Here is a 15867-nt window from a genome sequence, read left to right as displayed (position 1 = left end):
AAACATAACCATCTGAAATAAACAGGATAAGCACGTATGACAAGTTTGAGCAAAACAGACATCATTCCAAAGCCAAAATAACAAATCACAAATGATCAAGCACGTTGATGCAAGCTAACAAGCTCTTACGCCCATGAGAAATTATTCCTTTTAATAACACTGCCTAAGACCCTTTTAAGTCTTAACATTTTGGCATCAAACCAGATTTCAGATTATCACATCTTAATCAGGAAATCTTTTATTTTGATGGATGTGAAGGCCCATTCCACCACCATATATGAAGTTAGGTTTATGATGAAGGATCTGAGCTCTAATATGATGACAATATGCAGGCACTAAAAAGAAAAAGTAAATCCATATTAGGAACTCAAATGAGCCAATGTCTGGCAGACGGCTGCTCAGAGAATCTAATCTAAAGCTCTAATACAAAGGTGAGAAATAAATCAAATAATAGCAAAAAATAGAATGGACTAATTGAGCTGATCATCGACATGATGTGTTTAAATAAATTATAAGTTGAATGTGTATGCAAACAGGCAACAGAAGCATCAAATTTAATACGTTCACAGCTCCAAGGCAATAAATTTCAGTTATATGTCAATTCACACCAAATGATATATTACATCCCAGTACCACAAATTACAATTCTAAATTTCCAGACAAACAAAACCACATTAATCAAGACAAAAATCTCAAAAAAAAAAAAGGAAAAAAAAAACATAATCAGGAAACATCCTGGCACGCATCTGATACTAATAATAAGTAGGGAATAATCTTTTACTTCACTTTAAGGGTACAAATCATAGACAACAGGCATCTAATGAATTTCCTTTCATTTAATACAGGTTACCCAATCAAGGATACAGAACGAACATTTTTTTTTGTTCTGATAAGATTGATAACAATTATAGTCTTTTGCTTTTTTTTTTTTTGAGGCTGCAATTCATAATTGAGTACTGAAAAGATGAGATATATCTTGTTATAACAAGGCATGAACTTCCGAATCTGAATAAAACCTGTTCCAGATTCTAGTACAAGGCAATGCATATCTTACTGACTGGAATCCATTGATAACCATTTATAGTCTTTTACTAGGCTATAATTCATAATTGAAGACTGACAAGTGAAGACATATCTTGTTATGACACGGCACAAACTAACCAATCTCAATCAAACCTGTTCCAGATTCTAGTACAAGGTCATGTATATCTTACTGACTGGAATCCAAGGTAACATCAAACTGCACTTCCTTTAACAAGTAAAGAATGCAATAAATATCAATGCTAGTTAACACTTCAATTCCAGATAATATAGCAGACAAGCTACATGATGTCAACTATAAGGATGCGGAAGACACTGCTACAATATTTTTTCTTTTTTTTTTTGACAACTAAGGAACCCTTCATGGCCAAGCCCTTTGGACTCTCCATTGGGACCCAAACCTCGAGTTGCTAACTGCAGCCACCACAACCAACACCGTGTAATCCAGGAAACTCAACCGACTGTAAGAATCAAACCCAAGACCATGCACCTCTACCACACATCCTAGGCATTCGTGATTTGCCATAACCAACCAAGCACCCTGACGAGCATAGTGCCACAAATATTTTAAGCATACTAAGTTGAGCCTGTGGTCCTACAATAGCATAAGATAGCCATATATAGGTCTATACAGATATAAGAAAGATCGATTCAACGCATACATGATGATAAATATATGACAGGCATTCTGGCATGAATCTTAAGTTTGCAGCTTCTCCCCAAATAAGAAGATATAAGCCCATGTACAATAGTTTGCGCTGTTGCACTTCCTGTTGTATAGTTGGTAGCCTGCAATTTTAAAGCACCAAAAAGAATTACAACATAAAAATGACATATAAGTTAAAAGACTGAATTAAAATATTTGAACCAATCCAGAAGGGGGGGAGAAAAATTAATCCAGGTCACAAGCATACTCCTATTTTTTTCCTTTACACAATGCCTGACACCTCAACGAATGTCACACAACATCCAGTCCAATTGAAGTGGTGGTATCAGACAGAATGTATCCATGTTAAACACTGACAGCTTGTATCTGGGTGACACCTATAATGTAACTCTTCCAACATAGAATGTAAAATATTAACTGCTCCCTCTGAAAACAAAGATAACAAGAGTCTAATTGGTAAAACAAAAGAATGAGTTTGAGTAGGCTCACCAAAGACTGCTTTTCCGATCCAAGTACTTGCACCATTTTTTGTAATTCTTAAACAGTTTCTTCATCACTTCTGTCAGTGCGCGTTCATCCAACTGCATGAGAGATGCTCATAAGCGCATGATATGCAGATAAAAATACATTTTTATAGGCAAAGATAAATATATTAAAAATGCCTAACAAACAAGCAGATAAAATACAAGCATATGCATACATGTGGAATCATCTGAATAGACTTCAGGCTTCAAATTTTTTACATGAAAAAAATGTTTAATCCATATCTAGAAATAGAATCCTTTCATAATCAATAATAAGTGTTTACAAATCAAAGGATGGAACAAAAAAACACATTAAGCACACAGAATGATCCATTGGTTGGACCAAGAAGGGACACAAAACAGGTATGAGGAAAATATGCTTTATGAAGGTTCAATCATCTGGAGGACACAAGGTCACCAAATAAGCTATCTACATGCACACACACATACGAGACAGCATACATGTGTACATACACATATGGACATAGCTCATATATCGAAGTATCAGCAAACATATCTTAAGTTTAATTAAGTAATAAACAGGAATCACTAGTTTCATGTGATGATTGATAGGATGCTTCAGAGATCTGCGTTATGTAAACAAGAATAAGCATGATATTATTTTTCTTCCACGCCCAATGGAGAGCCAGAGAGACTTTTCCCTTTAAAAAGAATAATTAAGCAAACAAAAAGACAGTTTTTGTCATGGATAAAAACCATTCTAATCAAAATGGAATTAAAGCTTGTACAAAACATACTGCAAAACATTTCAAGATTAGATGCAGCCAGAACGCAATTTGAGTGGGAAAGACAACAGAAAGCCAAAAAGGAAATAATGCTGTATAAACCTCCACTGCCCCGCAACAGCCAATTTTTTGTATGAAGCCCATTCACATTTTACCACAATAAAATCATGATTTTAACATGCTTAAGACAAAATAGCAAAACTATAATTCTGGATTCATGATATTCCAACAGAAAATTTTAGTGACTAGCAACCAAAGTTAGGTGACTCAAGCAACACCGAATGACCCAACAAGCATCAAATGACATTCAATTTTTACTTCTAAAGCAGCAATGAGATAATACCCAGTTATGAGGTGTTGAAGGCAACCCAAGTTATGGTCGCAACTAAAGTGGTTATACGCAGGGAATTGGGTTGCAGTTATCAGTTTAGGAGCACTAGTCTGGTCACAGCAATGGAGTGCTGACAGCAACACAGCAGTCAAAGATGGTGGTGAAATTTGCACCGAAGTGGGGAAGGATATACAGAAGGGGCAATCACCAAAGTAAAATTTGAAACGAAAAATGAAATCTATAGACCTAAAACATCTTTTTGTCTCTGACAACAATAATAGCCTCCACAAGCTACATATCATCAATGCGCATTCTCATAAGAAAAATAGAGGGAAAATCATCCTCAAAGACAGTAGTATCTTGTGAGGGACAAACCTTGGGTTGTTGATCAGGCTTAGGAAACTGCCGTATGTGCACATTTGCAAGTAATAAAATCAGATGCTCCCTTTGATTGGCCACATTATCCTTCTGCAGATTACAATAAGCATGGATCAAGAGTACAAATAGTTATTTGTCATGCTCAAGTAGCATATTTTGTAAATGATATTGCAAGAACTAGTTGGACTGCTCACCTGAAATCCAAACATTGCCTGTAGCCAGTCTAGAATGTCTTCATCGTTTTTCTTCTTGTAATCCCGTGGCCATGGAAGACCCCTTGTGTTACGAAGAGCATAAACAGCAGCTTGAATCTGCAAATTAAAATGACAACCAGAACGATTTTAATGGTAGTTGCACAAATGTGACATGAAGGTGAAAGGAAAGGCACAAACAACAAAGAAGCATGGAAGTTGGAGAAAAACCTCTGGATATCTCATAATTGCCTGATTTGCACTATCAGGATCAAGAGGAAGAATATTGTAAGGCACATAAATCTCTGTCTTCTCTGCAACTTGATTTTGAGCTTCTAAAATCTATACACAACAATCATGATTCATCAGCTACATATCATTTTTTATCCTTTTAACAAGACATTCAAATAAGAAAGAACCACTTAATAGGTTATTAGGCCACAGAAATTCTTATGGTGATATAACTCACACTTGTAATTGACAGAAAACAGAAAATTACATCACCCAAAACATCCTCAACAAAAGAAAAGGTCCAAAGATCACAAAGCACAAAATGTCATCACCTCACGATCAACTTCAATAGCTTGAGTATGATTAACAGCTTTCAAAACCTCAAATAGAACATTAGCGGTCTGATATGCTTTTGTGAGCTGTGCCCTGAATAAATGCAGAAAATTTACTGTCAAATACAGCGATAACAGCAGTTTGTTCCAGGCATATTAGCCAAAGACACTTCTCTCTTAGAAAACACACCGATCAGCTTTATCGGCAGCATTTTGTAAAGCCTGGATATATTTTTTGTAGTAATGCTGATAAAAACTCTGCATTTCACGCGCATCACTTTTTTTTACCCTTCCCATTAATGTTGGATCATTCTCCTGAAAAAGATTAAATAGAATCCCCTTCAGGAACATGGAAAACCAACAAAAGACATCAAACAATAAATAGGATTTGGCAATATCAAACATCATTCAATGCAAGTATGGTCACGCTTTGAGAAAGCGTAGTGTCCAAATATGGTATCACAGGTTTGTGTCAATTCAGTTCCAGTCACTCAGATGAAGAGATAATAAATTTACTAGCATTTTATTATCAGTGAAGCAAACATAATGTTGCTTACCCTTTCTAGACGTTGTAGAAGTGCAGTTTTAAACTGACGGACACCACGTCCACTAGAGGTGGGATCCAACCTGTGAGCCTTCTCAAAGGCATAAAATCGACCTATGCCCAAAAACAACACAACAGTTAGAAATTGAAGTCCACAATAAAAAACACTAGCAAGAAACATAATGAGAATAACTAGATCCAATCAATCAACAGTATCAAGATAAATATAATCGACATAAAAAATTTAGATAAAAGCCAGAAATTTAGTACTGTCAACCCAGAGACTTCAGAATTTCAAATTAAGGATAATTAAAACATTTGTGTTCCAAATAATTTGAATCCTCTGGTTTCAATGTGATCTCATACTTAGCCTATCTTACTTCAAAATTATAACCTCTTACATGGGTCTTCAGAATGAAAGAGGACTTAGGAAAGAGAGCCTCATCCACATTGTTCATTTCCTCTTCCTTTTCAATCATTCTATCCAGCCTTCAACCAATTCAAGTCAAAATTTGTCCGTAGTTGGATACTCCATTCTTATGCGGTTTAAAAGCACTACTTAAATTTCATATAATTACATTCCACATTGTTGTTTAACTATCAAATTGGAGCAAAGCCGATCCAAACTAAATTGAACACGACCCATTTCAACATTGCTGTTTGGTCATCGTAGCAAAATGAGCGCAACCCACCCCAAGTGCACATATGCACCAGTGTAATGCATGCGCAAACCCAAGATAATTGTGAACCCTATGCTCTCATTTTTACATGATGCAACAAAGGGCAGTATTAACCCAGCTATCAAACCGGAAAGAAACTAATTAAACAATAATAGAACCAATAATCACACAAGATACACTATAAACTGACAAATAAGGGTTTAAAAAAAAAAAAAGCTTTTCTCAGAGTACTTTCGAAGTCTTTAAAACAATAAACAAAAACTCTGTACTTTTAGCTCTTGAAAGCAACAAGACTGCTTCCAATCAGTGCAAAGGAACTGAACAGTCTGAACTCACATAGATAAGCAACTCTAGGATGGCTAGATTCGACTTCATTAGCCACACGGAGGATCGGAGCGATCTCCACCAGCGACGACGGCACCACCTCACTGTCGAAAATCGACTCGCCAAGATTCCCTGCCGTCTGTGTCCGCGTGATCCGCCGCTGCTGCGGCTGCGGCTGCGGCTGATCCGAGCCGCTTCTGGACGCCATTTTTTTGTGAACTCACAGCCACCACCCCTGTTTGTTTCCCTGGAAAAACGCAGAAAAAAAAAATACAATCAAATCCACTGAAAACCCTTTTAAAACAGAGAAAAACAGAGAGAGAAGTACACACTAGGTATCTGAATCTGACATAAGAAGCCAATGAGAGAGAGAGCACTGAAATGTGAAGTGATTGAGAGAGATTTGAAGAGAAATGAAGTGGAAACGAAGGAGGGCGTTAGAAAGAAAATGGGTTTCAGTGACAGTAGAAAACCCTAAGAGAGAGAGAGGCTGGCTGAAACTTTAAGCAAAGCTTAGAAGGAAAGGAAACGATGAGGGGGCTCGAAGAACATGCAAAAGGTACTGATACTTTGTTTTTACTGATCTCCAGTGGGTTTTTCCATTTTTTTGGTATTCCTCAAAAATGTTGAGAAACTACCCCAAATCTTCATGATAATTACCAGAGTACCACCACCGTTGCTTTACAGCTCACCTAGCGTGGGGCACCATGTGGTGGAATTCATCGATACCCAAAAGCATTTTTCTTAACTTGTAAAGTGCTTTTCCCCTGTTTTTCTTTTACCATTCTTTTGATTTTTCCTTTTTATTTTTCCTTTTAATAGACGAGAGAGTTTGGACTTAAAAAACACTTTTACAATCAAATAAGCCCAATTTTGTCTTTGAGGAAGAAAAGTTAATTTGATTTTTTTAATGAAATTTTTTTTTACTAAATTGAACATTAGAATGTTTCTACCACGATAACTCAAAAAATCTAAAAGAATATAATGGACTTAAAAGCAAAGTAGCTCGTATACGATAAGCTTAACACATGAATGGAAGATCGGAAAAAGTAGGCAATAATTTCTTGGAATCCCTTTTCCTAAAGCGCTTGTCCAATTTTGATGCAATGAAGTAAAGTAAGAACTTTTGCACTCCATCAATAACCAATGGCGTTATTAATTGACTACTAACCTATGGTAAAAGTGATGTTAAAAACGTGGCATGGTGAAAGTAAAAAAGTGTCAACTCCAAGGGCATTATAGGGATAGCATTTCAAGTTCAAAAAATGAAGCCGCACAGATCAGTGATAAACTAGCCGTTTCATATGTAAATAGACCGTTTTACCCTCCTTAAACCTTTTAGCCCAACGTACTGGCCAATCACTGCCACAAACTAAGGGCAAGTTCAATAAATGCAATAGAGTCTCGGGAGTGATAGTTTTGTAATTAATGGGAAAGCGGTCGCCATTTAGACAGTAAAAAACAACGGATAAGAAGATGATTGTCGGTTTGCTTTGTCGCACAGCGCACTTCTTTTCCGGCGAAGTGGTCGCCCACTACAAACTGATAAAGGGCAAAATGGTCATTTAAGGCAATGAGGTGTGTTCTCGGTTGTATTAGGCACGACGACGTCTCCTTCTTTGTGCTTTTTTCAAGTATGTTTTTATTTATATTTTAAAAAAAAGGTTTGAAAATAAAAAAATAAAAATAAAAATTGTTTTTTTCCGATAAATTGAAGAGTTTTTTTTTCAATTATAAAAATCTGGAAAAAAAAAAAAGAAACATTCAATTTTGCAATAAATTTGGCTGTTACGGGAAAAATAATTGCTATTAATAATTAGTTTGGTTGACTTTTTATAAAATTTATTAATTATTTAAAATTAAATTGCTTATTAAAAACATTAAATTCCAAGTACATTATTGTTAGGAGTTTCACATCATTATTATTTAAAATAAAAATAACTTAATTTATTTTTTTATTTTAACACATAAAATTAAATATTATAATATAGTATTGAGTTATTTATAAATTATATTTATTTTAAATATAAATAGATATAAACAAAAAATATCTAAGCCAAAATAGCCGTTATATAGGAAAAAAATTAAATTTAATAATTTTATCAAACTTATATTTAAAATATTATTTTTATTATATCATATCACTAAAAAATTTAATTTAAGTTAAACCTTAATTATATTGTCAATTGAAATTTTAATTAAAAAATAAAACATTGATTATGAGATTTCATTTTTTAATCTAGTAGGTTTTAGTTTAAAAATAAAGTTTTAATTATCAAGAGACTTTATTTTTAATTTAAAAATAAAATTTTAATTATAAATTTAAATTTTATTTTTGAATTAAAGTCTTAATTGTAATTACAACTTCACCTTTAAATTGAAATTTTCTGTAAAGATAAAATATTAAATATTTTTAATTATTTGATAATATAAAATATTTTAATTTATAGTACATGATGCGAACTTCAAAAAGGAATCACGAGAGACAACCCAACCGGTTCCGTGCATTATAATATACTAATATGCCCTCACTCATTCCTTAACACGAGCATTTCCGGCACATCCACCAAGTCATTTCTATTTTTTTCAAGGGTGATATCGTAAATAGATGACCACAAAAAGAACTTTATTGGGCCCCACGCTCTGACACTGTGATACCATTCATTACGAGGATTGGGACCCTTCAGGCTTCAACTAGGAGGCTCGTCGTGTCAATACGACGTCGTTTTCACACAATATGGTTAGGAATAATTCCAAGCACTGTCTTATTCCAAAAACAAATTTAATTTTGATTTTATTTTTAAATCTTAACTCATAATTTGGGACCGGAAAACTATGCCTATTTACGAATTAATTTTTAGAGCAGTTTTTTTGTTCTCCACTATAAAAGAACAATAAAAACATTTTTAAAAACTAAAATTATATTCTATTTTTTAGTTTTAAAAATAAAAAATAAAATATTTTTAAATAACATCTTTTATTATTTTAAATTATTTTCACTTGTTTTTAAATATTATCTTAAAAAATAATTATTCAAACATAGTTTAAAAACATTAGATATAAAAATTATTTTTAATATTATTAAAAATAAATTGAAAATATTTTAGATTTTCAAATAAACTTTTATTCTACAAAAATTAAAAAACAATTTTAAAAATTTATTCTCAAAAAATATTTTTCAAAATTATTTTCAAAAATAATTATAAAATAAACCCTTAATTTAATATTTTTTGTAACCACTGTATTTATAATTAAATAAAATCATTTTGAGGAGGTGTGCTACAAAAGACAAGGAGATACATGAAATACAAATTACCTAATACATTGGTAATTATTCTTGAAATTTTATTTTATTTCTTAAAATAAAAATAATTTTCTAATTTTAAAAACATATTTAAAAATAATAGAAAACAACTTTCTAAAAATAGATTAAATTTTTAAAATATTAAAAAAAAAATACCTTGTATATATATATTGTAATTTTATAGAAAATGAAGTGAAATAATTGCAAAAAAAAAAATCATAATTTTTTTTAAGAATTATTTTTTAAAATATTACCATTTTTTTTTGGAAGTAACAAGCAAAATCTTAATCATTTTTTATGATCTAATAAACAATAAAAATAGTATAAAATATGAATTATTTTTTTTGTCTAATATTTAATTAAGACACTCTAACTTATATAAATGCCGATTTTCTTTCACTTTATACAAATTATTATTTAATTAAAAAAATTTCAAGTTAGGATTACTTTTCCTTTCATTCTTTGCCTTAAATTAAAATATTTTAGAGTAGAAGTAATAATTAGATATTTATGAGTGTCAAACGAATTTCATTATAAGTATACAAAATTTGGAAGTAAGAAAATGTTAGGGTTATATCATTTTAATATGATTAATTGAATAAATTAAATGTCTTATAAAAAATCAAGGATTTAAACCCAAATAAAATTTTACTTCACCATAGTTGTTTTGGTATATGGTGACAATTCTACCATCCATGAAAATGGCCAAGAAAATTTAGCCACCCTAAGAAATATGCTTAGGATAGTGACAACAAAGAAAGAAAAAATGATACAATTTTTGGAATAAATTTCAAAACACAAAATTAAATGCTCTCATTAAATTGTGAGCATTTAATACTATATGAGATGGATTTTGGGGTAGTTTTGAAGGTAGCAATGAAAGGAAAACGTGTAGAGACTAAAGATTTTGACACTAGAACCAAAAGTTTAAAAACATGTAGAATAAGGTGGTCCAAGAGAGCATATATTAAAAACGATTGGTGATGTGGTGTCAATTTTTTTAGGGCCCTACTAGATTGACATGGTGTTCATTGATAATGGCCCAATAATTTTAATAGGGATTGTCCCACTCTAAATTATTTAAATCTTTAACAAATTTTAAATGTTGCATTAGATTATTCTTCCACTATTTATCTAATTTTTCCTACTTAATACCTAATGTGTATATAAAATCACCTTTTGTTTATATATCATGTGGTGTCATATTTTATAAGTTGATACTGTAATGTCTTTTAATTAGATAAACGTATTTTAAAGTTATAAAAGTTCGAATAGATTTCAAAATTGATAATATTTATATAATAATGAGTGTATTATTAAAAATGGTATTAGAATTTATTCTCGATCTTAACATGAGATTTTGTTTTATCTTACCCTGTAAGGAAGGTTTATCTACTTAGTATCACTATTTTATGGGATATAATAAAGATGTTAAACCTCTATAAGGAATCTTTATCATATCTCACATCAAACAACAAAAGATATTTTTGAAATAATGAATTTCTCTCCACTATTACATACGTTTTAAAGTCATAAAAATCCAATGGCTCTCAAAGGAGATGATATCTCTGTAAATATGAACAAATAATTAAAAAAAATCATAATTTTTTAAGAATTATTTTTAAAAGTAATAAGCAAAATCTTAATTATTTCATATGATCTAATAAACAATAAAAGTATTATAAAATATGATTTTTTTATCTAATATTTATTTAAGACACTCTAACTTATAAAGATGTGGATTTTCTTTCACTTTATTCAACTTTTTATTTAATTTAAACACTTCAAGTTAGAATGACCTTTCCTTTCATTCTTTGCCTTAAAATAAATTTTTTTTAGAGTAGAAGTAATAATTAGATATTTATGAGTCTCAAATGGATTTCATTAGAACTATACAAAATTTGGAAGTAAGAAAATGTTAGGGTTATGTCATTTTAATATGATTAATTGAATAAATTAAATGTCTTAAAAAAAATCAAGGATTTAAACCCAAATAAAATTTTACTTCACCATAGTTGTTTTGATATATGGTGACAAATTTACCATCCATGCAAATGGCCAAGAAGGCATAGGACAGTGACAACAAGGAAAGAAAAAATGATACAATTTTTTGAATAAATTTCAAAACACAAAATTAAATGCTCTCATTAAATTGAGTATTTAATACCATATGAGATTGATTTTGGAATAGTTTTGAAGGTAGCAATGAAAGGAAAATGCGTAGAGATTAAAGATTTTGACACTATAACCAAAAATTTCAAAACATTTAGAATAAGGTGGTCCAAGAGAGCATATATTATTAAAAACTATAGGTGGTGTGGGCTCAATTTATTTTTAGGCCCTATTAGATTGACATGGTGTTCAATGTTCATTGATAATGGACCTAATAACTTTAAGAGGGATTGGCCCACTCTAAATTATTTAAATCTTTAACAAAATTAAAACCTTGCATTAGATTATTCCACTATTTATCTAATTTTTTCGGCTTAATACTTAATGCGTATATAAAATCACCTCATGTTTATGTTTCATATGGTGTGATATATATAGGACTGAGTGTATTATTAAAAATGGTATTCGATCTTAGTGCGAGATTTTGTTTTATCTTACTTAGTAAAGAGAGTTTGTTTGTTTAGTATCACGATTTTATGAAATATAATAAAAATGTTATACCTCTATAAAGAATCCTTATCATATCTCACATCAAATAACAAAAGATGTTTTTGAAATCATGAGTTTTTTTTTACTATTACATATGTTTTAAAGTCATCAAAATTCATTGGGTCTAAGAGGGAATGATATTTATGCGAATGAGAACAAATAATTAAATATAATATAATCAACCCACATGCAATACAACCAATTTTTAATCATTTGGTTGTTCATGAAGTTTATGTTGCCTTAAGGTTGTGTATTCTTTATTTCCCATTTTCGTATATATATATTAAACCTTTGGTGCTAAAATCAGGAAAAAAAAATCATATATGTTATGTTTGGTTCCAAAAAAATTGAGGGAAAAAATAAAGAGAAAAACTAAAATAAAATAAAATGAAGGAAAATTAAAAATACATTCAAAATCAATAAATTATTTTCATATGTTTTTTTCAAATTCATTTAACTTATTTGATTTCATTATATAAATATTAAATAATTTTAAATGGTATAAACTTCTAACTAATTTTAGTTATATTTGATTTGTTTTTATATTTTTCATGATAAAATCAAATATGAGAAAACTATTTTCTTTATTATTTTCTTTGTTTCTTTAGTACTTTTCGAGAATCAAACATAACATTAATCTTTCCTCCATCTTTGCTAGGAAGTTGATGAGGTAAATAGTGAGAGATGATAATTAGATTTTATGTTAAATTAACATTAATCAAAGTGGTAAGAAGAATGACATTTCTAAGGCTTATAAAAATAGAATATAAATCAAGGTATAATAGGATCTTAATGAAAATTAATATTTTTTTCTATTAAAGTTTCTAAATCATGATTTTTTCCTTTTTGGCCTCTCATTCTTCTCAGATAAATATTTCTAATTTTATAAAAAAAATATTAAATATTATTATCTTATTAGTAAACTATCTAAACATTAGGATGAAAAAAATATTCCTTCTAGTTAAAAATATAAAAACCATATTATGTATTCATTCAAAGCATGGAACTACTCTGAAGGGGTGAATAAATAGTTTTAAAAAAATAAGTCAACCAATTGCAATGATAAAATTCGATAGCATATGATTCCAATGATAATGAAAACGATGAGTCAACCAATTGCAAGATAAATTCGATAGCATATAAAAGAAATGTGTGGTTTTACTTGATTTGGATGCACTTACTCTTAAGGGTATTATATCAATTAACACCTATTCTTTCATGTCATTGGATGCACATACTGTTAAGGACTTACATCAATTAGTACCTTATTGACACAAGCAGCTCATGCTCTTTAGCACCATCCCAATACTTTGTTGAGACTAACAAATCGATGCATTTTACTTTTTCGTCAAAACATCTTTCAAAAATGTTGTTGAAGAATTGAGAATTAGAGTGCTAGAATAAAATAATAACCGTCAAACCCTCGTGCCTATGTTTAACAAAGTAAAGAATCCGATGAAAATGAGGTTACCATCAAACTAAACTAGTAGACGATGATATTCTATATTAAGTAACACAACTATTAAGATGCAAAATTACCGGCGTTAATTTTTTTTGAAAAATACTAAATAATTAGAGCCATTATGATTCCAATGATAAAATTAGTCCTTTTCATTACCATAATTCTATTTCTAAGAAGCAATAATTTGTCAAGTTCACAATGAATAGACCCACACGTACATAATCTATGAAGTCAATCTCAATCGCTCATGTACTATCTTATTGTTTGTTTTCCTGTATCAATTAGATACTAACATATTATTAGTGTTGGTAGATCGGAGGGTTGGCCGTGTCCATCAACTCCCCTTGTGTTCGTCGTGGACGCTTGGGTGAATGCACTATAAGGTTAGGGTATGCGTCTTTCCTAACAGCAATTGCTTTTAGGAGAGTTGGTAGCGCCTGAGGTCCTACAAGTGGTATTAGAGTCGAGGTCACGGGTTCGAACCCCAGGGGTGTCGCTGGGGGGGGGGGGGGGGGGGGGAGATTGTTGACAAATTGGAGGGTTGGCCGCATCCATCAACTCCCCTTGTGTTCGCCGTGGGCGCTAACAAATTTAATTTGAGTTCAATTCCATTGACTTTTTCTTTAATGCAACATAACTCCACGAGCATTCTATGCACATGTCGTTCCCTCCTATAGTTTTTACATTTTTCTTTTTATCTCTTCTTAAGATTGTGAAGGCCATTATTTCTAGTACTTGAACCCATAAATGAAGAAAATTCCAATTCTATAAGTGATGATTTTTACTATTGATTTACATATGAGAATTTATTATTTAGCCAAGGTATTTTATTTCACTTAAAAAAATTTAAACCATATTCTTTTTAACTTTATTGAATGGAACAAAATATGTATGCTAATGTATTGGAGCCCGAAATGATCTTCATGTTACATCTCAATCTAACATCAATTAGTCAGAACATGCTTAAGAAGATTCCTCAAGGTCAAATTCTCACGAGAAATAACATGATATGAAATATTCAAAGCAATCTTTACTCAACTACTATTCGTTGTTAGCAAATCGAAATGATTCTAAACATGAATAATAGAAGAAATAGATAATATTAATGGTTTTATGATACATCAAAATAACCTAATATTTTTAAGAAAATAATAATAAGTGGAGTAAAAATTTTATTAATCTCATGCTTAATACTTAACCTCCCTAAATTGAATCCTAAAAATTATACTCTTCCTCTAAATGTGAGATTCTATACTCAAGATCACAAATATCTAATTTATGGGCAAAATAACACTCCCCCTAAATTCAAGACTCATAATTAATAAAGACAATTATAATTTACTAACAATGAAGTCCTAACTTAAAAGCAAAAGCAAGAAGTTCTAAAACAACATAGTCCAATAGGTAAAGAATGAAAGAGAGAGACTAAACCATAGGGTATGAAACAAAATATATTATTTAGAGTAGAAATTCATAAAAATTTATTTGGATGTACAATTCTATGAGAATCTAAAGGAGTGAAAATATAACTCATAAAAATTTTACTTCATAGTGTAGGTTATTTTTTGTAACCCAAATTTATTTGGTCTTATAGACTTTTGAAAATAAATTTGAGGATTTTGAAAGTGGAAGTACCAAGATGCAAAACTTGAAAATTTATCTTAAGCTAACTTGAATATGAGTTTTAAAAATTCATTAATTATTGTTTTTCCTCCATTATATAAGATTTTATCTTTTATTGCTCTAGACCAAAGCACAAGCTTGTTAATTTATTTACAAAATTCCTTAAACTTTTTGCCGTGACACTTATCACTAGTGTGACATTTTCTATGACAAAACGAGTATGTGTTCATATGCCTTATAGATTTTGGATGATAGAAATGACCTTTTTAACTTCAACAAAGTCTGTATTTCTACCATTATGAGTGATAGACTCATTAATAAATCCTAGACCTCTCGTCATCGTGAGACTTACCCAAATTTATTAATTCATTCAACAATTTAGCACTTGATTATGTTTCTTCCTTCTTACAATCTAAGTTTTTTTTCAACCCCATAATTTTAAAAGTTATAATATCGTTGTTTCAAGCACACTTCTATGCTTAGATTCAATAAACTTAATCTTATTTTGTTTTTTTTAGAATTTAGTTTCTTAATTATATCAAGTAAGTTAAGATTTTTGGAGTCCAGGATTTCAAGCCTACTATGCATGTCATGGTTCTCAAACACTCATTAATTAAACCGATAATATATTTGAAGCATATGATGTGTTTGATTTAGTATTAAAATGAAATAAAATTGTTAACTTAATACAAATCAAATGTATGATGTATCAAGGATCCAAATCATAGTAGTTCAAAATTTTCAAAAAATTGACTATTCATGGTGAAGTCTCGAAAATTTATGAAGTCCACGTGTAACACCGGAAGTAAGTAATACTAAGTGATGGCA

The 15867-nt window shown here is 30.6% G+C and overlaps 1 protein-coding gene across 1 annotated transcript in view; it reads right to left on the bottom strand.

Annotated features, from left to right (window-relative positions):
- The window catches only part of LOC100265625 (callose synthase 3), a 38282-nt gene extending 31710 nt beyond the window's left edge, over positions 1-6572 (bottom strand). Inside the window, exons 1-10 of the mRNA XM_002283262.5 lie at positions 6322-6572; positions 6002-6236; positions 4999-5099; positions 4632-4756; positions 4442-4535; positions 4110-4220; positions 3882-3998; positions 3685-3777; positions 2198-2289; positions 1704-1830 (exon numbers count right to left, since the gene is read on the bottom strand). Coding sequence (XP_002283298.2) covers positions 1704-1830; positions 2198-2289; positions 3685-3777; positions 3882-3998; positions 4110-4220; positions 4442-4535; positions 4632-4756; positions 4999-5099; positions 6002-6197 — 1056 coding nt within the window. The 5' untranslated portion in view covers positions 6198-6236; positions 6322-6572. The remainder of the gene's footprint in view (positions 1-1703; positions 1831-2197; positions 2290-3684; positions 3778-3881; positions 3999-4109; positions 4221-4441; positions 4536-4631; positions 4757-4998; positions 5100-6001; positions 6237-6321) is intronic.
- Positions 6573-15867: the final 9295 nt, after the last annotated feature.

Source organism: Vitis vinifera, chromosome 6, assembly GCF_030704535.1.
Source record: "Vitis vinifera cultivar Pinot Noir 40024 chromosome 6, ASM3070453v1".
Taxonomy (NCBI): Eukaryota; Viridiplantae; Streptophyta; class Magnoliopsida; order Vitales; family Vitaceae; genus Vitis; species Vitis vinifera.
The sequence above is the reverse complement of the archived record's forward strand: the minus strand, read 5'-3'. Positions and strand labels throughout refer to the sequence as shown.